This window comes from Ambystoma mexicanum, chromosome 8 (genome assembly GCF_040938575.1).
Source record: "Ambystoma mexicanum isolate Mex_15411 chromosome 8, UKY_AmexF1_1, whole genome shotgun sequence".
Classification (NCBI taxonomy): Eukaryota; Metazoa; Chordata; class Amphibia; order Caudata; family Ambystomatidae; genus Ambystoma; species Ambystoma mexicanum.
Genome location: NC_090929.1, coordinates 537,330,026 through 537,357,833, shown reverse-complemented (window position 1 = coordinate 537,357,833; position 27,808 = coordinate 537,330,026). Strand labels below are relative to the sequence as shown.

The 27,808-nt window shown below is 45.5% G+C and overlaps 1 protein-coding gene across 4 annotated transcripts in view; it reads right to left on the bottom strand.

The window, feature by feature from the left end:
* Positions 1–27,808, bottom strand: part of TP73 (tumor protein p73) — a 510,790-nt gene that overhangs the window by 40,099 nt on the left and 442,883 nt on the right. For all 4 annotated transcript variants that reach the window (XM_069610235.1, XM_069610237.1, XM_069610238.1 and 1 more), the window contains 2 exons: positions 21,791–21,977; positions 17,301–17,416 (listed from right to left, as the gene is read on the bottom strand). In XM_069610235.1, the coding sequence (XP_069466336.1) occupies positions 17,301–17,416; positions 21,791–21,977 (303 nt within the window). The remainder of the gene's footprint in view (positions 1–17,300; positions 17,417–21,790; positions 21,978–27,808) is intronic.

The following is a 27,808-nucleotide window of genomic DNA, read 5'->3' as shown; positions in this document are numbered from 1 at the left end:
GGGATAGTAGAGGAAGAAAGGGGAGCACCAGAAGGAAGTTTGAAGAAGAGTTGGGTGTCATCTTCATAACACTGGAAGTGAGGGCAAAAAGAAGATATAAGGTGAGAAAGCAGAGTGAGATAGACGTTAAAGAGCCAGGATGAGAGGTTAGTCCCCTGGGGAATGCCACAGGTGGAGATGCAGGTAGGAGAGGAGGATGACCTGGGAGGGACAGTCAGAGAGGAAGAAGGTCAGCCAGTCCAGTCCCCAGTCTGAGATACCAAAGGTATCATGGAGCCATTTTATGAGGGGGGAATAGTTGACCGTGTCAAATGCCGAGGAAAGATCAAGCAAAATGAGGACAGCTGGAGGGTTTGTGTCAAGAGATGTGAGCAGTTCTTCACAGTGTTCAGGAGAGCAGTTTCCGTGCCTCTGGATGCTCTGAATCCAGATTGGTGGTTGTGTAGGCAACCAACAAGCTCATTATGCTTGGCCAGTTGGGGACAGACCAGCTTTTCAAGGAGTTTCCCAAGGAAGGGAGTCATAGAGATGAGGCGGTAGTTAGCCGGACAGGAGGGGTCGGCGGAAGGATTTTCCAAGAGCGGTCACACAAAAGAGTGCTTGAGGGAAGAGGGGAAAGACCCTGTAGCAAGACAAGAGAGTGATTGCAGAAGCCAGCAAGTTCAGGGGCAAGGGAGCCGATATTGTCCTTAATAGTTCTGGAAGAACTGGGGAGACCTCTTTGGAGGAGACTTTCATAGAGCGGACAACCCTAGTGACCTCATCCGATGTGATAGGAGAGAAGGAGGAGAGAAAGGCTGAGGGAGGTTAGGAGTCCAGGGGTTGCAGGGGTCAGGGGGGTGGGATGAGTGGGGGGAGAAGAGGAGGAAGAAAGAGTGTTCAGGATGTCCTGAGTTTTTGCAGTGAAGTGGGTGGCCAGTGCCGTGCAGAGTGCCTGAGAGGGAAGAGGAGAGTTGTATACTGCAGACGGATTGGCTAGTTCCTTGCAGATTTGGAAGATTTCAGACCCATTCTCCCAGTTTTATGACAAAGTAACATACTTCTTTAATTGAGGACAATAAATGTGTGCTTTGTAGCGCTCACGTTACCGGCTGCCTGTGTTGGTGCCCTCAGGCGTCACCTCCTTCAGGCCTCTTACAGTATTCAGCAGCATTCTTATCACCTCATTGCCTACTCCTTTTTTGACTACATTAGCACGTTGTTGAAAAAGAGCAATCAATAGCTTTTCAGTGGCCATTTAGTTTTTCAGCTCTTTGCTGGCTGCCTGTACATGATAATTAGCAGCTATTAGTCCACTTGCTGCATTCCTTTATGTATCTATTATAATGTAAGCATCCCATAGGTGCCAAAGACTGTTTTTCTCAGCTGTAGGCAAGGGCGGTCCCAAACATCATGCTGAAATTGCCCCTCAAGAGCCATGACACAACTTTGCTTATAGGGAATAAGCAGTTTCCAGAAGGGAAAACATACGGTGCTTTTTATACTCGGGTAAGCCATTTATCCTACTAATATAGCATACGCATACTTTAACACCTGCAAAACCTGATTTAAAGGTGTAACTGTCCTGCGATAAGAACTTCACAATTTTGTGATTATTGCTAATTATTACTATTGATTTTCCAAAGTGTGCAGAAGCAACTTTGTGCAACTTTGCACACACTTAATAACTCGGGCATATATATATAAGCACCGTCACTTGCTTATTAGAGCAGTCCTGGCATATTTCACCACCACGCTAAGCACATTGAACATCACCGCCAACATATAAAAGAAGATACGGGTGCATATGAGTGCACCACACCTGACACTTAAAGGAAACTGAAACATCTGCATATTACTGCACTAGCAGCCCAGGCAAGTAAAAGCAGCCCTTGCACATTTAGCATCACAGAGCCTGCCATATAAGAGAAGCCTTAGTACTACAAAAGAGAGCAATGGCATATTTAAGCACCACAGTCCCTTGCACATAGGAGCAGGCGTTAAAGCACCTCAACTATATTTGAGTAGCCGCCATGGGCAGCGTTAAGCATGGGCAGTTTGTGTCTGGTCGCTGATGGGACCCCACATTCTAGCTGGAGTGGTTTCTAGGGGGCTGCTTCCCCGTGAGGCCCATCTTCAACCCACTTTAAAGCCCTTCCGACTCCCCAACCCACCTCGGTGTGTGCTCTGGAGACTCCCAAAGGCCCTGCAGGGTCATGTGTCTTTGTTTTCAAAAGTGCATTTAAATGGAAAGCTTTTATTAGTGCTGGACAAAGAAGGCGCAGTACTGGGTGGGGAATGGCTGATTAGAGGGACCATGTGTCGCTGACAAATGTGTCCCCGAGTGTGTTTGAGAGAAAAGAACAGCAACAGTAGCATTTGCATCAGAAAACCCCGACACAGCTCCAGTTTAATAGTGAGATCTGTGCCGTCTCTCAGAGTCACAAAATAAGTCCCACTTTTTAAAATAATTCACTTATTTCAATGATGTAGGCTTGTGGACATGCAAAACAAGTTCTTTTTTGTAGAACCTCAAATTTGATTAACATTGGGCATAATAACAATCTACATGTCTGTCCCAAACAATGACTACAAGAAGGGTACGTTATCACACTCATTGTTTAGTTTCGGGGTCTTGAAGTACAGTTGTAGCGCCCATATGCTTGCATTACTATTCTCATCCTGAGTCGAAAAATAAAACAACAATCATCCCCTTTGATGCGTGTTCAGGGACTGTCAAATTAACAGAGGGGGAGATGAAGGCTATACCAGAAACATTACAGCAAAATAATTATTTCTTAGCGTTTGGCTCCCCTTGCTGGCTAAATTGGGTACTGACAACAGTTGACCCTCGAGGCATCAGTATTTATGGCTGACCCCCTCTCTCCCTAACCAGGCTTTTTGTTTAAGAATGATAGTTAGAGACAAATGCATTTCCGAAAGGGAAAGGCGTAATGCCCAGGTTTTGGCCATAGCGGGTTATTTTGCCAATAGCCAAGCCGCCATCGAAAACGTATTATAACAGAAAATTTCCCTGGGGTCATCGCTGCATCTCCTAGTTAAAGTAGGCATCTTTGACCCTCGGAGAACCTGGGGACTCTGGGCTAATATCTTGTTTATAAAAGATGGCTTGAAAAGTACACAATTCAAGCCATCTTTCATAAAGCTTTGCTGACGGACAAAGATGCCCCGGACTTTGTCCGTCGTCAATGTTAAATATTTATGTGCGTACCTTTCTGTGGTTTGTGTACTTTTCAAGCCATCTTTCATAAACACAGAAATATGTAACATATTTCTGTGTTTATGAAAGATGCTTGCATTGTACACAAACCATAGTAAGGTATGCATACAAATATATAAATGCTTACATGCATTTATATATTTTGCGTACCTTAGTATGGTTTGTGTACTTTTTTAGGCCACACCTATCCCACAAGCCACACCCACCTAAAGCCCTGGGTACTAGAGCAATGAAGACATTATAGATTGAAAAAAAGTTAGCAGACAAAAGACTTGCAATGCAGATCCTTGGGCCTTTCCCAACTCCCAAAACCCTCATTAGACATTAGAAGACAGGGTTTGGGAGTTGCCATAACCATTTTGGGATCCAAGATACTTGAGACTAGTTCCTGGTGAACTGAGTCAGTGTAACATCACTCATAGGCAGTTCTTTTGGGTACTGGTCTATTGCATTACAATACTGGCAAAGATAAGTACAGCTTGAATTTTTTAGACATGTGACAAGGAAGGAGAAATAGTAGGCAATGGCAGATTACGTGTGGTAGACATCATTACTCTTAGTCCTCCCGGCTCGTCATATTCCTTACGGTCCTCCCTCCTCTCCTCTGGGTATCATCAACCATCCTTGTTAAGTGAGGAAAACACAGGAAGATGAGGGGGTTGGGGTAGGGAGGTACTTATATCCATCCTAGAGATCATGGCAAAATTACGGACATTTTTGTGACACACTGTCTGGGAAAGCACGCTGCTTTCAGTAAGAAGGAATGCATTCTGCCTGAGCCCACAGTTACTGTGCCAGTATTCATATACTGCTATTATGGCGTTTTGGCTGAGCAATCATGCCTCATCGCAGAGGTATCGCTACAATCGTCAGTCCTGGTTAGACAGTCACTGTGTCTGTAACCATGCCTGCATGGGACAGCTATTGTTCAGTAATAATGGCCCCATCGTTCAGTTACTGTACTGAGATTCGGGCCCCAGCCAACATTGTGCCCTGTGATAACGGCTGTGGGCAGAACTCGCATGATTTAATGGCGCCAGTAATGATAACTTCCCAGTGTCCCCAATGGTGTGGGTGACACCTGTCCCTAGTGCAGATTTCAGCCAAGAACGGCGTGAATTGTGGGACGTGTAGTTTCGTATTGTGTGGGCCTACAAGTATCAACATGCAACATGTGATGAAGATGCCACACATGCCTGTAGAAATATGGTGCATTTTTTATATGGTTGCATAAAGCGCAAAAAAGGCACTTGCGACTCCAAGTACTTTACAGTCCACATACAACATGCACAACACAAAGTTGGAAATTCGGAGTAAAAAACGATATGAACCCACTTGAAACAGAAGAATGAAGTAAACACCAATCAGACCCAATTTCCAAAAAATGCATTCGGCTGTTTTCTAAACTAGAGAGTACTGGAGATTTCTCACAGCAGTAGGGCACCAGAGTCTCGAGATACACTGAGGTCAATTGCAGTGTGGTCTGTAAACCGAATGTAGCTTTACTCTGTACAACTCTCATGCACTTATTGTAGTACAAAACAACCCGTTTTGGTGCCAGGACTCGGGCCTCATAAGGCAGGTATTGAACTAGTAATCTTAACTCCGTTAGTTAGGCCTCGATTTAGTAGATACCCCCCACGGTCCATATTGATTGCCAGGCCACGTGTCAGAGTGGCCAGAGGCAATATGGGAGGAGCCACTGCAGTCCGCCTGTCAGGAGCACTTCTGTCAGCAACACCAGGCAGCCGCTGGTGGCCAAATGGCCGTGTCCGGGGCAGTAGTTCGGGGCAGCCCTCTCCCACCCTCCTCGCAGGCCTCGAACAAATCCAAAGCGATGAGTCTGGCCATGCGGATTGAGTCCCATGGGCTTCTGCGAGACCTGGAAGGGGGGCTACCACCGGAGCTGGCGGGGCACTAACTTTTATACGACCACTCTTCAGCACCAGCTGCCATTTACTACGTTCTTTAGTAAAAGGGCGAATCGGAGCTGGACAGAGGCAGACTTTGCCAGTGGAACTGCTGCTGCCAGTTCCACTGCTACTTCCAGCAAGGGTGGTGGAAAGAGGCCACATTTAAACCCACCCCAAATTTTAAGTCTAATCATGACCACATACGAACATAATTCTTCTACTAAACATCCGCTGCACTATGACTTCAGATCTGTTCTTGCCATTTTTTCATATATACAAAAAAATTAAACAGAGGGAAAAACAACTTTGTTTCCGTCTGTCGTGATGTCCACCTTTCCATTCAAGCCGAAAACTAGGGTCCTTACTCGTGTTCTTTTCAGCCAAGTAAGTTGCCAGGTTTGAGAGTCAGTCATACGTCACTGAAGCCTATTTACGTCATTGGGCCTAAACATTGAAACACTATGCGTACGACCAGATTATGAATCAGCAATCAAAAAGAAATCCAGGGAGGTGAATAAGATAAAAGACATGGGGCCTCATTACGAGGTAGGAGGTAGCCATGGCGCTATTAGCGCCATAGCTGCCTCCAAACTCGTTCCGACTCCGCCCTGGTGAATGGAGCAATTACCGGTCCATTCCAAGGTTGGCGGGGGCGGTAATTCCCCATTCACCAGGGCCATTCCCCATTCCCATTGAGCCCCCATAGGGCTCAATGGGAATGGGGAAGGCGCTAGTAACGGTACCGCAAATTGCGGTACCGTTATTAGCTCCAGAGTCCCTTTGCGGGTCCCGTCCTTAATGCCTGAAAAAAACAGGCGTTAAGGAAGGACCCGCAAAGGGAACTCGTAGTAGGGCGCTATGGGATTACTGGCACCGGTGCCCTTACCTATGCCAGTAATCCCTTACCGCCCACCTCGTAATGAGGCTCATTGACAACGTGTGTAAGTTGAGTAGATATAGAGAGTACTCTCGCCCAGGATTTGAAGGGAGAAAATCTAGAACCTACTTAACAAAATGGTCTAAACCTTCGCTGAGGCGTTTTACGCCGCAATCAAGATTGAATATACTGGGGATTTAAGAATATATGAACAAGTGGCCCAGGACAGATCATCAAGTTGAAGCCCAAATGTGTAGACAGTGTGACATCGAGATGGAAACATTGCGACCTCTACTGACTGCCTGTACAGCTTTGAAACCCCTTTATACCAAAGGCTACGGAGGGCATATTAGGAACATGGAGAACATAAGTAAGGACCAATTTTGGTCGGACCTGATCGGGGCAGAATCTATAGTATATAAAGCTGCTGCCCATCACAAATGGGAAAAGGCCACGGAGTAGACACGTACTCTCACTTCACATCAACAAAAGGGGCACCTACATGGTCCATCTAGATGTCATAAGTAGACAGTGGATTATGTTATGGTTTTTAACGTTTGACATTGACAAACTTTTCCTTTTTTCATTTAAACATAGTAGCAAAAGTGATTTTTAATTGATTGTGTTAGGAAATGTTATTTTAATTTTGTATTTTAATTTTCCTATATGCAAAAGTTTGTTGTTGATTGAATATAAATTAAAAGCATTAATACAAATAAAAAAAAATATGTCAGAGATGCCCTTTGCCTCAGTGCCAGCAGTCTTCACATGCACACAGTGGTCCAGATAAGATTTGGAAAAGGGAATATTTTGCTCCCTATTTTTAAAGGTTGGGAGTAAAATGATTCTTTAGAGAATAAGTCCAATTCCAAGTTGGAGTCTATTTATAAGCAATTATAAATATGTTTTAACTGGAAAAATGAGTAATCATTATTTTGTTGCACCGAGCTATTCATTCACGTTAAAAGAAACAGGTTTACCTATTCTGATCACGCAGTGACAATAGTAGTTTCTTCCTGCGGTACTATGTGCACTAGGGGTCCAAACATATCCATGGAGCTGTGTTGGTGATACAAGTCTGTTTCCCATTTATTGTTGGGAGTATTTTTACTCCTTATTTATTTTTTTGGGGAGTTCCTGTCTATTTTTAGGGAGTAAAAGTGGCTGATGCACCAAAACCTCCCGATTAAAAACTATGACCTAAGTTTGCTCCAGCCTGACCAGTCTCTTAGTGGCACCTGACCATCACAAAATGTCCTACTGTGTCAGGACTTGATGGTCGTGTAGACGATGAAACCTCCGTCCCCAAGTACCATACGAGCAACAATAAACTACTGCTCGTGCAGTCCTTGAAGCCACAGGTGAAGAGTGCCGTCAGCCAAAAGCAGGAACGCCGGATGGACCCCCAGACCACCGTAAAGCAAACAGTTAGGTGAAACAATGAACCCAATCTTAGTCAGAGTAAGGAATATACCTACGAAAGGGCTTACCCAGTATAGATGTCAGGAGACCCAAAGGGAGATGGGTGGGTTCTGCGGTAGCCGGGGAAGGTTGGCGACAGTTGGTAACCAGAATGGCACTCTATGAGATGATAGCACCTGATGCAGAAGACACAGGGCCAGGAATCAGGACAAACAAGGTAATCCAAAAAATCTGATGAGCAATCCAAGGTCGTAGGGTAGCAATCCTTGTTAGAACAGAAGGGTAATCCAAAAAGCAGTTCCTGGGAGAATAGCCGAGGTTGAGTCCAAAAATCACAAAGTCCAAGCAAAAGTACCAGAGGTCAAAGAAGTATTCCTAATGCGGTCCGTGGTCGAGGGAACGAAAAAACAGGATAATCCGTAGAAAACGCCAAACAGGACAAAAGGAGTCAGCCGTGAAGCGTTGGATACCAGTTAGCGCGTTCCTTTTGAGTGCAGGAATTGATCCCGTGATCCAATCACGTGACCGCAGTTCCCGTCACGTGATCGTGCTCCTTAACCCACGTGACTGTAGCTCCTTCGTGCGCGACGGGTGTTCCGTGTTTTGTCATTCTGAACATGGGTTCTGGTCACGCGGAGCATTGCGCGGTGAGTACAACGAACCCCGCAGCGCCGGTGCTGCAAGAATCCGGCAGCAAGCCACCAGGGCAATCGCCAGCGTGCATAAAGGGAACGTTGTTGCTGTAAACGTATCGGTGGGTGCCAATCATCGTTTCCCCCTCGCTGGCAGACCTGTGGGTGTATGTGTGCCCTGATCTGTTTGGGTGTTTGTTGGGTATCAAACGGGGTTGTCGGGGGCGGGACTACCGTGGGCGTGACAGAGCCCCCCTCAAAGGCCCACGACCACGTAGGCTGTAAGGGTAGTCCCTATGGAACTTGGCCTCTAGCATTGGAGCATGAACATCGGAAGAGAGCACCCAAGAACCTTCTTCCGGACCGTAACCTAGCCAGTCCACAAGGTATTGTAAGCGACCCCTATGGAGACGGGAACCCAGAATGGCACTTACCTCATACTCATCATGAGAGGCTACCGGGATAGGAGCAGTAGGAGAGATAATGCGAGTCAGGTCAGGGCAGGGCTTGAGCAGGGAAGTATGAAAAACCGGATGCAACCTCCAGTTGGCGGGAACACTGAGACGATAAGTCACAGGATTCAAGACCTTAGAGACCTGATACGGGCCAATGAAACGAGGCAACAATTTGCGGCACCCTGGTATGTGTAAGTGGGGTGTAGATAGCCAGACCCGGTTGCCGCCTTATAACTAGGCGCGTCCATCCTTTTTCTGTTAGCGGCAGTCCTCATGGAGGCTTGGGCTTCCTGGAGATGGAGAAGGGTCTGGGCATGAACTGAAGTAAGGTCCTGGCACAATCGTTAGCAGCAGGGTTACCGGTGAGGACAAAATCAGGAAAGGGTAGAGTGCGTGGGTGCTGACCATAGAGAGAAAAAAACTGAGAAAAACCCGTGGAGGAATGAAGGACATTGTTATACGCAAACTCCGCAAGATGGAGTGAGTTAAGCCAGGTGTATTGGAATTGAAGTGTTAGACAGCATAAGTATTGTCCCAATTCCTGATTTACCCTCTCAGTCTGACCATCACTCTCGGGATGATAGGCAGAGGAGAAGCGGGCATCAATACCTAGGAGTTTGGTAAGAGCCACCCAAAAACGAGATGTGAATTGTGAACCACGGTCCGACACAATGACATAGGGCAAGCCGAACAGGCAGAACATGGATTGAAAGAACATCCGGGCCAAGGAAGGGGCGGAGGGAATGCCTTTACAGGGTATGAAACGGGCCATTTTGGTGTATGAGTCTACTACGACCCATATTGTTTCATAACCTTGTACACGAGGTAAATCAGTGATGAGGTCCATCGAGACCGTATGCCAGGGCTTCGGAGGAATGGGTAGTGGCTGTAATAATCCCAATGTGTGACCCCTCCGTGTCTTACATTGTGCACATACTGAGCACGTGTTCACATAGGCTTCTACGTCTCGTCGCATTGATGGCCACCAGCACCAGCACCAGTGTTTCAGTAAATCTAGAGCTTGGTTACTGGTATCACTGGTGGGCAAAAGCAATTTCCCTTGAACAAAAGGCAGCCCCTCCTGAAAAACCGGGTCCGATTCAGTCAGGGCCTGGGGGTGATGTATTACCCATTGGCGAATGGCTGTTAGCATAGGTTGTGATGGAGTGCAGGTGCATAATACATGTCCCTGGCCCAATAGTGTATCAGGGTAAGATGGAAGAGGAACCCCCCCAGGCGAACGGGACAAGGCATTTGCCTTACCATGAATCGCCCCTGGCCTATGTTTTGACAATGAAGTCATAAGCAGCAAAAAAAAGGTGCCAGCGGACCTGGCTACTATTGACGCATTTCAATGATGTCAGATCCTGCAAGTTCTTGTGATCTGTGTAAACAATAGTCTGGTGTTTAGCCTCTAGAAGATGGTGCCGCCAGACTTGAAAGGCGACCTTAATGGCAAGAAGCTCCTTTTCGGTGACTGTGTAGTGTACTTCGGTCTGTGTGAATTTCCTAGAATGGTATGCCACTGGATGCAGTAGACCGGAGGACGGACAATGCTGGGACAGGTCCGCGCCCAGTGCAAACGAGGATGCATCCGCCTCCACGATAAAGGGAAGCTTTGGATCCGGATGTTGCAAGACCAGGGCCATGGTGAATGAGGTTTTAAGGGGGTCAAAAGCCACTTGATGTTCTATAGACCAATTGAAAGATACCAGAGGGCTGGTTAAGGCTGTTAATGGTGCCACAATGGAAGAAAAGTTAGCGATGAATCACCGGTAAAAATTCGCAAATCCTAGAAAGGACTGCAATTGCTTGAGCATAACAATGACAAGCCAATCAGTGATAGCTTGAACTTTGGTTTGGTTCATTTTCAATCCCCCAGGCGAGATGTGAAACCCCAGGAATTCGACCTCTTTAGTATGGAATGTACATTTCTCGGCTTTTGCGTATAAGGCATTCTCCTTGAGTCATGTGAGTACTTCCCTGACGTGAATGATGTGTTCGTCAAGTGTATGAGAGAACACCAATATATCATCTAGATATACCACGACATATACATCCATGATGTCACTAAATATGTCTTTTACAAAACGTTGGAAGGTAGCCGGGGCGTTACACAAGCCGAAAGGCATTATTACTGTGTATTCGAACAATCCCTGACGAGAGCAAAAAGCCGTTTTCCATTCATCGCCAGGGCGCATACGAATCAGATCGTACGTCCCCCCGGAGATCCAGTTTGGTATAGATAGAAGCATTGGACAGTTTGTCTAGTAATGTCGAGATGAGTGGGATGGGATAACGTTTTTTTTATGGTGACTGCATTTAAGCGCCTGTAGTCCACACAGGGACGCAGATCTCCCTCCTTCTTTGGAACGAAAAATATGGGGCTGGCCACGGGTGAAGAGGAGGGCCTAATATGGCCTAATGCAGTGCGTGATGGATGTATTCTTTCAGCGCTATTTCCTCAGCTGGTGACAGAGAATAGATACGGCCCTTAGGAATCAATGCCCCTGGGACCAGGAGGGCAAAACCTCAGCAGAGGTTTTATCAAATACATCGTGAAAATCATGGTAAACTGAGGGTACTCCGGTCAAAGTGGCTCCCACGGTATGTGCTGTCTCGGAAGGACCATCCTCCCCCATAGATACTAAATTCAACCCTCCAAGTGCTCTTGCGGGGTTGGTGACAACCTTTTCTTCCAACAAACAAAAATGTTGACAGGTCTCTGATTCAAAAGAGACCTGTCCTATACCCCAATCGATGAGAGGATTGTGTCTCCTCAACCAGGGAATGCCCAAGATTATTCCGAACTGTGGAGTTGAAATGAGGTCAAAGGTTAGTGATTCCTTGTGATTACCCTGGATGACCACGTCCATTGGGGCGGTCTGTTGTTTGATCGGACCGGAAATGAGTGAGGAACCATCGACAGCCTGGACTGGTTCAGGGTGTGATTTGGTTACCAATGGGAGATTTATGGATTTAGCCAAAGTGATATCTATGAAACAACCTGTAGCCACTGAATCTATAACAATGTGGACTGAATGTGAGCAATCCCTAGTAGGATGAAGCACAGCCGGGACAATGACTGGTCTTACAGGGCCAAAGGTAGGGACCTTCACGGGGTTGTGAACCAAGCTCGTCTTGTCGCCGTACTCAAGGAAGAGCTTTCTGAAAACCTGAGTTCCTGTTCTTTGGACGTCGAGGGCATTCTTTGACATAGTGACCATTGAGGCCACAATAGAAGCATGCATTGTCAGTTCTTCTACGTTCTCTCTCGGTTTGGGTGATGGGGCTTCGTAACCCTCCTATTTGCATGGCTCACCTGCGCTGTTTGGGGAGGAAAGAGACTGATTGACCAAAGGTCCTATCTCTGCCCGGCGTTCAGATCTTCGAGCGTCTACCTGAAGTGTTAGATCTACCAACTCAGAGTATGCAGCCGGGAGCGAAGCGACTACTGAGAGAGCATCTTTCATAGCGTTACACAGACCCCTATAGAAAACCACGGCTTTCTTGTTTTCTGGCCAAGATGTCTCTGCGGATAACTGGTTGAAACGCGTGATGTATTCTATCAGGGTTTGTCTACCTTGGGTCAGATCCAATAACTCCAGATCCCGGGACTGGGCCTTATACCTGGTGTCAAACCCTTTAGCCATTTCATTCACCAGGAGATCGAAATCATAGAGAACCGGGTGATCGTTCTCCAGGAAGGGATTAGCCCAGGTAGCGGCTATTCCTGTCAGGTGGGAGAGCAAAAAGACAGCTTTGGTTGTTGAGTCATGGAACACCTGGGGTCGACAAAGAAAATGGAGCTTGCATTGACTGATAAACGTGCAATATTTCCTGGGGTCGCCCTGATACTTCTCAGGTGCTGCTAGTGGAAATGGGGTAGGAAGTACTACAGGTGTCGGTGGTGTGGGAGGTATAGGAGGACCCGGGTTTGGAGAAATTGAATCTCCGAATTCAGAATCAGCCGGTTATGGGTGGCGGGTGCTCTGTAGGGAATCTAAGCGATGATGTATTGCAGTGGTGGCTGCCGCCATTTATGTTCTGACTGATGCGACAGCTTGCAATAGAGCGGCCACGGGGTCCCCGGTAGTGGGTTCCATCGTCCAGACGATCAAAAATAGGCTTCACAGTCTGTCAGGACTTGATGGTCGTGTAGACGATGAAACCTCCGTCCCCAAGTACCAAACGAGCAACAATAATCTACTGCTCGTGCAGTCCTTGAAGCCACAGGTGAAGAGTGCCGTCAGCCAGAAGCAGGAACACCGGATGGACCCCCAGACCACTGTAAAGCAAACAGGTGAAACAATGAACCCAATCTTAGTCAGAGTAAGGAATATACCTATGAAAGGGCTTACCCAGTATAGATGTCAGGAGACCCAAAGGGAGATGGGTGGGTTCTGCGGTAGCCGGCGAAGGTTGGCGACAGTTGGTAACCAGGATGGCACTCCATGAGATGATAGCACCTGATGCAGAAGACACAGGGCCAGCAATTAGGACAAACAAGGTAATCCAAAACAATCCGATGAGCAATCCAAGGTCGTAGGGTAGCAATCCTTGTTAGAACAAAAGGGTAATCCAAAAAGCAGTTCCAGGGAGAATAGCCGAGGTCGAGTCTAAAAATCACAAAGTCCAAGCAAAAGTACCAGAGGAGATCAAAGAAGTATTCCTAATACGGTCCGTGGTCGAGGGAACGAAAAAACAGGATAATCCGTAGAAAACGCCAAACAGGACAAAAGGAGTCAGCTGTGAAGCGTTGGATGCCAGTTAGCGCGTTCCTTTTGAGTGCAGGAATTGATCCCGTGATCCAATTACGTGACCGCAGTTCCCATCACGTGACCGTGCTCCTTAAACCACATGACTGTAGCTCCTTCGTGCGCGACGGGTGTTCCTTGTTTTGTCATTCTGAACATGTGTTCTTGTCACGCGGAGCATTGCGTGGCGAGTACCACGCGGCGCCGGTGCTGCAAGAATCCGGCAGCAAGCCGCCAAGGCAATGGCCAGCGTGCATAAAGGGAACGTTGTTGCTGTAAACGTATCGGATGCCAATCATCGTTTCCCCCTCGCCGGCAGACCTGTGGGGGTATGTGTGCCCTGATCTGTTTGGGTGTTTGTTGGATATCAAACGGGGTTGTCGGGGGCGGGACTACCATAGCGTGACATACTGTTATATTGAGTTCACGCTGCCAAGACCCACCTCTGCGGCTTATCATTTATTTGGATGATGTGTGTTCCTTTTCCATTTTTACAATACATCAACTGTCAATCAGCTCCAAATCCCGCCCTTTTGGTCTAGCACAATTTAGGCGATACTCCAGTGGCCTTTGCTGTATTCAGCACTTCATTCAAGTAACCTTTTGTGCAGCCAGTGGAAGTGAGGGTGACCAGATGGCTCCTTGTTGATGGGACTTCACTTTCCCAGATATTGAGTTCCCCTTTGCAGAATATTAGCATGTGCTGCTTCAGTTCAATTGGTTGAAATGTAAGAAGCTTAGACTGCATGCTCCAGAAACCTTAACTTGTTAAATGAGAACTCCAGAATTGCAAGGTGTTGTGCTGATGACCTGGTGTTGCGCTGATGATCTGGTGTTGCGCTGATGAACTGGTGTTGCGCTGATGATCTGGCGGCCACCTGGTCGTGTCAATAAATGACCAGCAGCTATCAGAATGTATTTATTTATTCAGTGTGGATGTATAAGGTGCCACACTGTTAAACAGGTGACTTCATGGCACCTAAAGTGTAAAGGAGAAGAGGGAGGGACTGATCTTCAAAGCCTTGTTACATTCAGACCAGGTAAGTACAAAGGGTCAAGAAAGGAGAAAATGCTGGAGACCATACCAGAAATTGGATACCGACAGACAAGCAAGTGCTAGGTACATGCAGGAACTACACAGAAACAGGTAGCTATGAGTTTTAGGGTAACCAGAACCCCGAAAGTAGCAGGCTAGTGTGAGTATTTGCAGGAACAGCATTAAATACTTAACTGCGAGTGAAAGGAATAATTATAATATGTCTGTGCTACTACCAATCTGCCTTGATTAATCAGGGGACCCCTATAATAAACAATATGAGCCGTTCTCTCATAAGCACCAAAGTGTGCTGATTATTGACAGCATATGGGGCTGCCACAATGGCAGAGGCAGACTTACCCGTGAACCTTGCGCTGTCTCTGGCTGCAACTTCCTCACATCCACGCTCTTCGCTTGACTCAGGCCTCCAGCACATGTACAGGGCAACATTAAATCACAGTGAGCTGATGCCCTCCTCAGTCCCAAAAAGCTGTAAGCGCCTTCTTATCCGGGCCCTGCTTGATATCATGATTTCCACTACATGTCACCTCTCTTTACTACCACTACATTTTCATCTCTTTAACCCACCCTAGTCCCCTGACTAGCTTGCGGCCTTCTTCTTGTCTCTGATTTGTTCTGTTTTTACTGATTGTCCCTGTCTTGTATTGTTTTTGTGTGCGCTGTGAGGCCTGCTGGCGATTTGGCGCGTTATCAAAAATTAAAATAAATAAACACTGATCTGTCCTTCATACACAAGACTGATGCCCAAACCTCTGGGACTTTAAAGACCACAGTGGCAGCAGAACCTACTTCCCTACACTAAGTCAGGTAGCCTAGCAAACAAAAGACAGTTACACTGTTGTGGACCCTACCTCACCTTGGGCATTCCTCCTTCCAACCCGTCTCCCGTCTGCTAATTTATAATGCATACGTACTGAGAGCGGAGTAAACGCCTTTATGTTAAAGTCTAGGACTGCTAAGTTTCAACACGTCAACCCACTTACTGTAAACAAAGTGGTTCCATTGTAAAGACACAGTTAAATTAAACCTAAAACACTCCCATCTTCCACTGGTGTTGAGAAACCTAGTGGAAAAATGTGAAACTAAACAAGCTACATAGAAAGTATGTGGCCTAAGGTCCAGAGCAAGGGAGGAAGAGGACAGCAGAAGCACCCTGACGACAATAACAGGCATCACTCCTGAGAATATTTTGGACATACGACTAATTGCACACAGTAGGCCACTTAGGAGGGGCTGCAAACAGTGCAAAGGATGCAAGCCACACTAGAGTCTGGTGGTGAGGATTTGGATACAGAGCAAATATCTAATTTTAAGATGCAGAGAAAGGAACTGCTCCAGAGTGTTGGGGAGAAGTTATTGGAAAAATGATTCGGGTGATGGTGGACTCTGGGACTCCAAATTGAAAGAAAGAGAGTAGGCATGGCAGGAGCTTTTTGGGGAAGGGAAACTTACTAAACCAGATGTGAGGCTGGCAACCTATGTTGGCATTCCTTTTGACTCAGTAGGGTATGTATTGGTTGATTCGAAGTCTAAAGGATGGCAGACGGTAAGTTAAATTGTGCATTTCAAAGAAGAAAAGGAGACATTATTATGTTGCGGAGGACAGAAAAACATAAGAATTATTTTTAATCTGAAAAGGTAGAGAGCAGGTCTTGGCAATGGACAAACCGCGAGGACAAGCTAGAGATGTCAAGATGCCCCATAAAGTGTTTTCGACCCCCACCAGAGGTTTGAAGGGGTGTGCCCACTAAGTCATTGTCATGTCTTTTCCAGCTGTGGCCACTGTGGGACGGAACTCTTTGCCTTGTGTTCTGCCACCCTGTTCTTCTCTTGCTGCTTTTCACTATAAACTGAAGTCTTGGCTTTTCCTCCAGCAGGACTCAGCAGATCAGGATGTCAGCGTGCACGCTCCTAAACGCTGCGCCAACGAGCCACTAAAATACATATAGCAGGCTGTACATAAGGACAGAAACATACAACAGGAGGGACCGATGGCACAGCTAAAGTGGACGTCTATTGCTCCACTTTTTCCATCTAACACTATGAACACCAATAGTTTGTACTCAATTTTTAGCCAAAATCCAACAAAAGAATACAAGTTGTGGTTTCCATCAAGAAATGCTAACATCTTCTTCAGGCTGTTAGCTCATTTTGTCACCTATCACCTCTTCCAGGAAGGAGGCTGAGGCTTCAGCGTGTGTGCCCGATAGGCCATAGAAAGAGCAGGCAGCAGCTTGAGGAGAACCCAATGGGCCTCATTCCAAAGTATGGTGGTAGCCATGAAGCAATTAGCTCCATGGCTGCCTCCCATACCGGTGCCGCCTCCGGGTTGGTTCAATGGGGACTTACCGGACCATTCCGACCTTGGAGGAACCAGTAAGTCCCCATTGAAAAAAAACATTCCCCATTTCCATTTCAGCCCCCATAGGGCTCAATGGGAATGGGGAAGTAGCTAAAAACGGTACTGCAATTTGCGGTACCGTTATTAGCTCTGAAGTCCCTTAACGGGTCCCGTCCATAATGCCTGGTCAGACCAGGCGTTAAAGGAGGGACCTGCTATGGGACCTCGTAGTAAGGCGGTAAGGGATTACCGGCACCGGTATCCTTTCGGTGCCCGGTATCCCTCACCGCCCTACTCGGAATGAGGCCCAGTGTGTCCTGGAGTGTGTTTGTTGAGTGACTGGGCTATAGCTGGCATTATGAAGTCCCTTTGTGTCCAGGGGATGGTGCTATACAGAATGCAGGGGGTGTCAAGGAAAGGTGTAGATCTCTGTAGTGTTAGATAGGAGGCACTATGAGGCAGCGATTGTGTTGTAGGAGTGTGAGGGAAAGCTAAGTCCCAGTATCTTTAATACACAGGAAAATATATAATTAAATTCAGATGTGGATCCCCATCGAGTGGCCACAGCATGCATTTTCATTTTGGTCAATGTTGTGTTGAAGCATACTTTGCAAGCGGCGACCTACCTGCGGAGGTTCATACGGCACCATGACGCTCTGCCTGCCGGTCACCGGGTCATCCACGTACTGCGACAAGTTGTTTCCCTCCACGCGGATTAGATGACTCGCCGGCGCAGACTGGCCTGCAAACATGAGAGATCATATTAATGATAGCCCCCCTGAAAGGCCGTGGGATGCCATTCTGTGTATTTAAAAAGTGGTTCACTCACAGTTTACTTATGTACATGGTTTAGTTAACATATAGCTCACTCCACAAATGGAATTTTCTGTGGCCACTTAAACAATAGATGCTCTTACTATCCAACTCACTGGTATTCATGTTATCAACCTTAGAAGGATTAAATGCTGGGTTTGAGCGACGACCAGGATTCAAATCTATAACCAATAGTTTATACCCAGACATTGTTGGCATGTGCTTAACCCAATGACCTAACTGATCGGCCAATGAGAGTTTGGGGTAACTCTCATTGGAGTTCCCATTTTACTTTGCATACCATGTAAGAAAAGTGGTCAACAAGGGATAATTTTACATGGTCACTATTCTTAATCTCAAAACTGACTACTCTGTGGTTGGTATGACTGGCACAATTCCAACCTCTCATCAACCAGGGGTTTTCAACTTTTGACTCTCCAGGACTACAAATCCCAACTGCCCTATTTAGCATAGTCAATGGTGAGTGATCATGGCTGCAGTAATCCAAAACATCCGGTTTCAGAGTTTTAGGACCTATTGTGAGACCCTAGAAAGATGGCCTGCACAATATGTTTAAAGGAATCTTTCAGTGACCCCGGTGTGAATGTTCAAATTGACCACTGCAGTTCGTCCCCCGTGCAGAGCCAATTCCGGATTAAGAGAAAACAAAGGAAGCCTGTGGAGTGGCTGTGAGTTATGAGCAGGCAGGCACGTGTGCGGACCATAACCACATGGGGAACCCCATCCATGGCCAAATCCTGCAAGTCTGAGGTCCCAAGTTGCATCATTTTAAGTATGAAAAGTATACCCAGATTTGTTTTTATGTTGGCATGCCAGTAGATGCAGGTTGGCTTTACCCATTTCAAATCCAGAACTGCAAGTGCCATAATGCAACACACAAGCAGAGAACCGTGAGCTACTCAGACCTGCCATGGGACGACATGAGATTGATTATGCTTCTATCCTGATCTGGTTTTTGCACATAAAATTAGGCAATTTCTTCCATTCGAGTTCTGTTTTCTTCCCCTCCTCCCTGTGAAAAATATATTTGATCGCTGACAGTTTTCTCTACACGTGTTTGCACAACGGTTGCCGGTCTCCAATTTTGTATTCAGACATTGCTTGCTGAAAATACGTTTGTGAAAAATCAAAATGACTGTGGCTTTATCTATTATGGGGTTTACCAGTGTATATGTTAACCCCTTAGATCAGGTGTCTGCAACTTGACACTTGAGATGTTTTGGTCTAAAACTCTCATGATCCTTTACCGTTGGCTATGCTCGCCAAGGCTGATGCGAGTTGCAGTCCAGAACATCAGAAGAGCCCAAGGTTGCAGACTGCTGCCTTAAAATGGTGAAATGGGTGAAATGTGGTCAACACTCACTTTTTAGTTTTAGCTTTTTCTGGCACTTGCACTAACAGCAACACAACATAACATACTGCTGTATGTTGCTTCACGCTGAGTCGCAGACGCTACTTTGTTCTGGAAAGAGAGTGCCTCTATGAATCTTTGTGTGGTAAAACATATCACACAAAAGGGGGAGAAGGGGGGGGTGCACCCTAATCCTCCTGCACCCAGAAAGAACCAAGAGAGGGTATGCAATCCATGCTGTCCCGTTGTTATCACCATGGGCACCATGGGCACTGCAGGGCTCTTGCTGCCCGCATCTCTGAAGCCAATGTAAGTGTGAAATACAGGGATGCCACTATTGTAGTGGGATGTGCCTAAAGAAGTGAAAATATTGTGTGATTAAAATGGAAGGAGTGCATAACAAGGTCCCTGCTGTGTAAATCAATAACCACAAGCATGTGACATGTTCTTTCACTGCGTGAATTTCAGTCTTAATAGAACAGCTGTAAAACTCTGAGAAGATTTGTTTAGGCTCCCAATAACACATGTCTGTAAAAGTTACAGCTAGGAAGATATGTGGTCAAGTGCCTAATTGCAGAGTGGGTTCAAATCTCGGCTTCACCACCTAAAACAAAGCCTGTGATCCTAGGTAAATCATTTAACCTCACTGTGCCTTAGCTACCAAAATGATGAGTTCCCCGAAACGAATCAGGTTATAGTGTGTGCTTTTCAATACAAGCCTCACTCATGGGATAATAGATTTTGACAAAGTTAACGATTATGATTTTTGGATAGTGAAAATGTGTTCCTTTCTGCAAAGTAGTCACCATACAACAAAACATTCGTTTTTTCCCAAATGTTTGGGTATAGGTGCAGGTGATAATTGTTAAGTGAGGTTTCAGTAAAGTCTAATATATAATTATGATATTTAATGGCTGAAGAGAAGCTAATGTCTCTTGCTATACATTCAATTTAGGGCAAAATGATTGCAACACTAGATTATGCAGCAGCAGTACATGTGTTTGCAGCAGGGTAGTCTAGGAGATTGTGCGTTAGGCAATGAAGGTACACATGAGATAATGAACTTGAATTATGTGTTGCAATGTCATACACTTTGCTGTGTCAACGTATTACTTTTAAGTACTTTAATTGCAAGATAATAATATAATAATAATAATAATAATAATAATAATAATAATAATAATATGTGGTGTTGTACATAGTGCCTCATACTGGAGATCCCCGTTTGTGAGCCATGCGTGCTAGGCGTAGAGCTGGCTGTTCATTCTCTAATAAGACTAGCATGTGTTTGTATAGAAATATTATAATGTTGGGGAGGAGTTGCAGTGTGTGTTTTGGTTCACCCTGGGCCCTCTGTTATCTAGAAACTGCCCTGCGGAAACTCCTCCCAAAAGGCCTACTTCACTTTTACCATGTTTGGGCACTATTGTGAACCACAGCTAATAGCCAGTTGAAAGATTCACTAATGTAAGACTTAAAAGCATTTCTTGAAATAAAAGTGACACGTTTCCAATTAAAACCTTTCTGACTATAGTGCCACAGACACTAAATAGATTGAATGTTAATCCTTTAAAATATAAAATGACTGTCCTTTTCGGAGAGGAAATTTCATGGCAGAGAGGCTTTCTTCTCAATAGCGCCCTTGGGAATGTGACAGTCAGATTAGTTGCATGAAGCCTGAGCATGGTACATGCTGCTAGGAAGCAGACCTTTAGGTCTCCTATCCATATGTGTTACCATTTCAGTTCACCCGCAAAATACAAATAATTCTATTTGCCCTTTCAGGTTTATAATGCTAAGCAAAGGGGCCCTATATAGTGCTTTATATAAAATTCTGGCATCCACTTTTATCTTGCACTTGCAATACATTAAGAGAACATCCTAAAACTCTCAGGAAGCTCAGCCTTCAACACAGAGCCCATGCCCAATTCTCACCAATGAAAGTGTGTCTGCAAGTAAAAACAGAAATGCACATTTGTGAAATTCCCCTGTATCACGGGGGCCCTCTGCTTTTAGGGGAAAAACCGGCAGGCTGCCGCCAGACCCGTAGTACCATACCGCCTACGTGATTGCTGGAATCACCGGGGAATTACAACCCCGGTGACCCGGTAATTCTGGAGGCGGAATTCTGTAAATCCCCATTCCCATGGAGTTCATGGGGATGGGGACCATGGAAACACCGGTTCCGTCTATGACAGAGCCCAGTGTTTCCATGTCTGCCTACAGGCGGGTGGTGTGACTCCCGCCAGGTCAGACCTGGCGGGAGTGACACCTCCCGCCTGCAGGACTCACAATCAGCCGGTCCGGAAACAACAGTGGTGGCGGATTTACCACCACCATTGTTTCCAGACCGGCTGACTTGTAATATTGAGTCAAAGCTGCAATCTCAGTCGGATGCGAGTTCAACAAAGATTCATACACGGTCCATGAAGAAGTAAATGTGATAGGCAATGAAGGCACTTCCTCGAATATTCCTTCTTGGTTGTTCAAATTCATGACTTGTTTGAGTTTCCACTAGTGCTCTGATTAGATGTCTTCCAGTCTTTTCATTGTATAAGTCTGGGTTGGTAATATGCCCATGGTGTGCACTCTGTTTGCAGCTGTGATATGGACCACCTGATCCTATTCTGCTTTTAACACAGCAAGAACATTCATTAATTAGGTACTTCTGTGCTAGGCATGGAGCCATGCCATTGCTTTGCTGGACCTCGCTTGTGCTTTGTATGCCAGTGTGACACTACCCGGTTGTGTTCCTGTTGCGCTATATAACCCTGTTCCCATGGTACTGCGCCTATGGCCATGATTTGCCTGGTCCATTTGTGCAATGTATGCGGACACATCTGCTTATATGCTCCTCATTCTGCTGTGGGCGTTTTGATATCACCCGGCCAGCTTCCAATTCCACTATACGAAACACAAGACTATTCTCACCATCGTTGAAGTCTCGTCCAAGCTCGTGGTTGGGGCAGCGCTTCACCACCTCGGTCACATGCTCGGCCTTCTTGTAGACTGGCATGGCCCGTATCACGGTGCCGGGTGGCGGTGGCGTGGACACCTTTATCTGAATAGGGCATGTCTTGGCAATCTGACAATACAGCTTCTTCAGGACCGGGGAATACTGTGGAGAAAATACAGGACGTTTGAGTAATAGTAACTGGTTGTTTGCATAGCACATTATCGCTTAGCGACTCAAACTGCTGTAATTACAGGTATTTTATCCAACTCAGTGCTGTGGTGATGATATTAAAACAGAGAGGGCAAACACTGAGGCCAGCAGCTACTTTTCCACCAGAGGACATTTAGCATTGCAGTGGTGTACAGCGATTTTCACTTCAAACTGGCTGTTCGGATGACCCTGAAGACTTTTAAAGATTTCTACGCCGAAACTGTGACTGATAAGGTGATTCTTCTAGGAGTCGAGTAGGACTGGGATCAATGCTGGTCGATGCGGATGACCCTAAGCCAGTCCTACCAACTTCTGAGAGGCACCGGCCTGTTATAAACTTTAATGATAACTTGCGACTTGCGCTCTCTCATTTGAGCATTCAGAAAGACCATTATTAGAGAATGCTATCTGCTCAGGAGATGTCCCTCTAGAGTGAGATAAATGACGGACTAGTCCAGCTGGGCTTAACAAGCATATTATTTGACAAGTTTTACAATATCTAATGATTGGAATTGTCTTAATCTACGAGGCACAATAAATGATACTGAAGTCTATTATGTGTTTTTGTAAAATTCCACCACAAAGAATCAGGTCAATAGATCTTCTCTTTCTCCCCCCACGTCTTTAGCATTGGTTCTTATGGAGAGTGAGACTGGTAGTATGTCCTCACTTTCCATGATTGTTGGAAGGTGAGGTTGCCCTCACAAGAATCATGTAAAGACACAAAATTACCTAAATAGAAGCCGTCAACAAGACCCCATGCAAACTTCAGTGTGTTGGCCTAGTGCCTCTGTACTTTCTGACAGCTAGCATGGTCCCTTGCTGACTCCAAAGGCCTGTGCAATCCTGTGCAATCCGAGTTGTGGTGACCTGCATATCCTTTGGATATCTACCAATCAAAGAGCATGTTGCATATTGTGCTCGGATGATCCAGGCTTTCAGAGGCCTGGCAAATCAAAGTGGACCTTTCAGATGCTGCTTCAATTCTTCAGACACTCAACAGTAGGAGAAAGATGACCCACCCAGATGAAACGGGAGGCAGGGTCAAGGCACTGGGTTCCTGCTCTCTGCACACCACGCTCCCATCACCTGCCTACGGTATGGGCGCCCACAAACGCTATGAGTGGGAGAGGAGCACAGCATCCATGATCTCCCCTGGCTCCTCTCATTTCCCAGGCCGCACTGCCTTTAGATTAGGGGCATGAATCTGGGTTGCCTGCTAGACACCAGGGATGCCACCATTCACCACCATACCCAGCATCCGTAGAGCGCCTGCGTGCAAGAAATGATTGCAATATTCCGGCTGTGCACATGCTCACCTGCCTACTTCAATGCAAAGGGGCTGACTGAGAGCACCTGGGATGCACAGGAGAGGGAAGGTATGGTTCCCTCCTTTCCATCAGTCAACAAGGCATATCATGGTAATACCAGGCCTATGGTATGAGTATATGGGCAAATTATGGAAATGTCTGACCGATGAACTGAGTACATGTGCATATGATGGCAAAACTTAACATATGACATGGGTGTTTGGGCAATATAATGCCAAAAAGAGGCAAACAGCGGAAGGACATGAGACTATGATAGCAATAACTGGCGAATGGTGTTAGTCATATGTCATATACGCAAACTGGCAACATATGAGAGTACCTGGGCATATTATTGCAATGCATTGCAAATTAAGAGATTTCACGGACATACATTGGCAAGAATTAGGTATGATGTGAGCTTGAGTACGTGTGCAAATGATGGAAATCGCAGTACCTTAGCATATGGCGGTAAAACCACACATATGGTGTGAATACCTGGGCAATATGAATACAATATGTGGAAAATAATGGGAGTATCTGGGCATAACAATGAGAATAACTGGCACATGGTGTAAGTGCATATTCTGCTAATGCCAGAGGAATAGTGTGAGTACCCAGGCATAAAATGGCAATAGCTGGCAAATAGTGTTACAACCTGGACATACGGCAAAACCTGGCAAAATTGGGAGTACCTGTGCATATTATGGCAATACTTAGCAAATGGAGAGAGTACCTGGGCATGTAATGGTAAGAATGAGATATAGGCCCTTATTCACAGAGCGTTTTCCAATGGAGTTTTGCCATTATAAAAGGCTTCTGTGAATCAGGCCCTTATTGTGAGTATCTAGGTATGTGTAATCAGTAACGTGCAAGCAATGTGTGCGTGTATATGGACATTTGATGGCAGTAAAAAGACATATGAGCGTATGGTGGGGGTAAAGACACATGCGAGCAGGCCCTAGCTTGTGAATGACTGGCACCTGGTTTGAATCCCTTGCCATATTATAGCAACGCCTGGCAAATCCTAAGAAAATCTTGACGTATGATAATGGCAATACCTGGCATTTGATGACAACAAGCGTGATCTGACAACGTGACTCATTCTCCTACTTTATCCCCCGCCTCCATTCCACCTGCCCTTTCCCGGGCATACCCACATCTGACTGTGTTTGCGAACACAGAAAAGCTTTTCAAGGCATAAGTCACAACCGTTGGCCTCGTGTAGGTTTGTTTCACTCACTCTTATGAATTTGCCCTTTTCACAGTCTTTCATCCTCTCTTTTTCATTCCCCTTTTGCTTTCATCTTCTATTTTTCTGACTTTCCTTCATTCCCTCTGTGCTACCTTTGCTCTGTGTCTTTCTGCCTTACTTTCTTTCCCTGTGTTGTCATTGTAGGCATCACCTCTGTATTTGCTAACATTCGTCTTGCTTTTTCTGCTATGGATATTGACCAGTGCAGCAGGTTGAGGTCCCTATTTTCCCATCCGTCCTCTGTGCTTCTGTTTAAATGGACTAGACCGTTCACCCCTTTGCAGTTCAATTGATAAAAGTGAAGTCTGACTATGGGGAGGTGTGTGGCTGTAAATGGCAAAAGCTTTACATATAAAAGCATATAGTGCAACATGTCTATGAACACAAACCCCTGCACAGCCTTGTGTTACATTCAAAACAATACAAGGGATGAAGTGCTCATTTCTCACCACCTGTCTTGCTCCTGACTTTTGTGATATGCCTTGCCAGCACATGTGCACACATTGGGGTCAATTTACATGACACCTAAATTGCATGTCCTGACCTGTGCAATGTTTGTCATTCCCAAAATGGAGTGGAAATGGAAAGAGTAAAACAGCATGTACGCTTCACTTTTCGGATCCAATTTGGAATAAATGTAAATGGCACTTGTAAATAATGTTTTTCAGGCACATTTACAATGGATTTCTATGGAATTAGCCTGCTTTGAGCAAGTGCAAAAGTCAGGCGGAGCCCATAGGAATGCTTAGGTTTTCCACCAGCATGGAAATACATGCTTGCAGAAAACCATAGTGCAACGTGAAGCAGGGGCAGCAGAGCAGCACGGAAACATTGGGCCTTGAAATTGCGTGAACATCCCCTAATTATTAAAACGAAGAGTAAAGAGCAAACACTTTGCTTTTACACTCCATTTGAATGATCCAGGAGTTATAAAATGATCCCCAGAAATTACTAATATTGCGTTTAATTAGTTCCTTATTAAATATTTTAAAATGTTTGTTCAGATATTGATGATGGCAGGCCTGATAGGGATGAGAATTGCAAGATGTTAGTATTTTTTAGGAGACTCACACATTTGAAATTAGTTTGATGAAATCGTCTTCCTAAATTATATTTGAGCAGAGTTTTTTGCACACTCAAATTCTTCTTCGGACATAGTTGTTTTTTTTACAGAGCACACAACTCATCAAATTACATACAGGGTTCGAAATTGAGGGGAGCTGGGAGCTATTTAGCTCCTGCTTCTGGTCTAGGAGAGCCTGGTGAGCTTGAAAGCAACAGCTACCAGGAGCTACTTTTGACTCCCCAGGCAATTGGTCCCTTACAAACATGCACACGTGGCATTAACTGAGTATTTAAGAAAGTTAATACAGGAGACGTAGGACACATTTAAGCCTAGTGAATCATACATAATGGCGAACAAGCTAAAGCGTGCATCTCATGTGGAAGTTAAAATCGCGCTCTGTTGGGAACTCGCTCCTCGTTCCCCAGCAGTAGCTCCTGCCTACTGGGTGATGCCCAACACCCAGCAACTGGTTTTAGTTCCTGCTCATCGGATCTTAATTTTGTACCCTGACATACTGAGTAAAAAGAACCCTGAAATACCTAATGACATTTCGATATAACATTTATTTTATGGTATCTCAAGCAATCACTCAGCTTGAGAAGCTTCAAGAGCTGAGCTGCTCAGTTTCAATGGCTGACAGGTTTGGAGGGAAAGTATGAGGTTTCTGAGCAAGACTCTGTTGCTAAAACTCCTGGAAGGCTAATGGGGCTGGCGCAGTGTCCGGAACATGTGAAGCCTCACATAGGATTGGCTCTATGCTATAGGTGTCCAAATCCAGGATTCGAGGGCCGGAAACATGTCAGATTTTCAGAATACCCCACATTACTATTCACGAGATAAATTTGCATACAATGTTTCTAAATGTATGCAATGTTTTTCTTATGAGTATTACTGAGCGATATTCTGAACACCTGTCAGGTTTGCGGCCCTCGGGCCTGGAGCTGGACGCCACTGCTCTACGGCATCCTGACCGTCCGTCTAGGGGCCAGGACCTGGTGGGAAATGTCCCAATCTCACATAGCAGTGCCCCAATGGATAGCTCACAAAAAAGAAGGGGTGTCTCAGGTCAAAGTTTAATGAAAACCCTTTCAAAAGTAGAAAGGCAAGAGTTTAAATGGAGATGGTTGGAAATAGGCTAGACATCCTAACACTTCATACAAATAATTGATATGCTTAACTGTCTCTAGTGCATGCTTGTGATGTCTCCACACTATACATCACAATACTACTATTGAGAGGCTAGTTTCTCCTGTACAGGGAGTGTTACTAGATCAACAGTAGGGGGTTGTTCTGTCATGTAACATTTTTGGGGAGGCCTATTATATGACTTAAATAGGCCTGGGTTATTTTTATTATGTCAGAAAAAGTACACAAACACTGTAAATGTGAGAATGTACCAGAGGAAGTTTCAGACACAAATCAATAATAATTTTACAGCTTTTATAATTTATTTTGCTGCTGGATGCAATTGGACATACTGCATCAATAAAAAAGAAAGAAAAAGAAGGAAAAAAAATAACATTTGTTGAAAGAATACATTCACAGGATGCACAAAAGTTTCATTAAAAAAAATACAGAGTTTTTTCAAAACAAAGGAAAATAACTATTAATCTTAATTTTTCCTTAAGCATCTGTTTATGACAAGCTGGATTTTCAAGACATGCCAAAGTAGTGTTTAAGAAGAAACACTGTGAAACCACCACCTTAGTGACAGGGAGTGTTACTAGTCACTTCACCAGGCTCCGCTTCCTGCACCCCTTTCCAGCCCGTCACGAACCATCAAGGGACTTTTCCCACCTTAAGTGGCAACTTCAGAACTCCACCCAGGGCCCAGGGTGTATTAGTGGCTTGTTCTTCCTGTGTAGTGAGAGCCACTGGTCACATTACCAGGCTCCTCCTGTACTCCTTCAGCCAGCCCCGAACCATCAAGGGATTTTTCACACCTTAATTAGAAACTTTAAAAGTACTCCTAGGTCTTGTGAGTGGCTAGTTCCTCCTGTGAAGCGAGTGCCTCTGGTCACATGACCACGCTCCATCTCCTACACCCCCTGCATCCCACCCAGAACCATCTATAGAATTTGTCCACCAAGAGCGGAATCTTTAAAACTCCTCCCAGGTTTTGTGAGTGGCTAGCCCCTCTAGTGCAGAGTTCTTC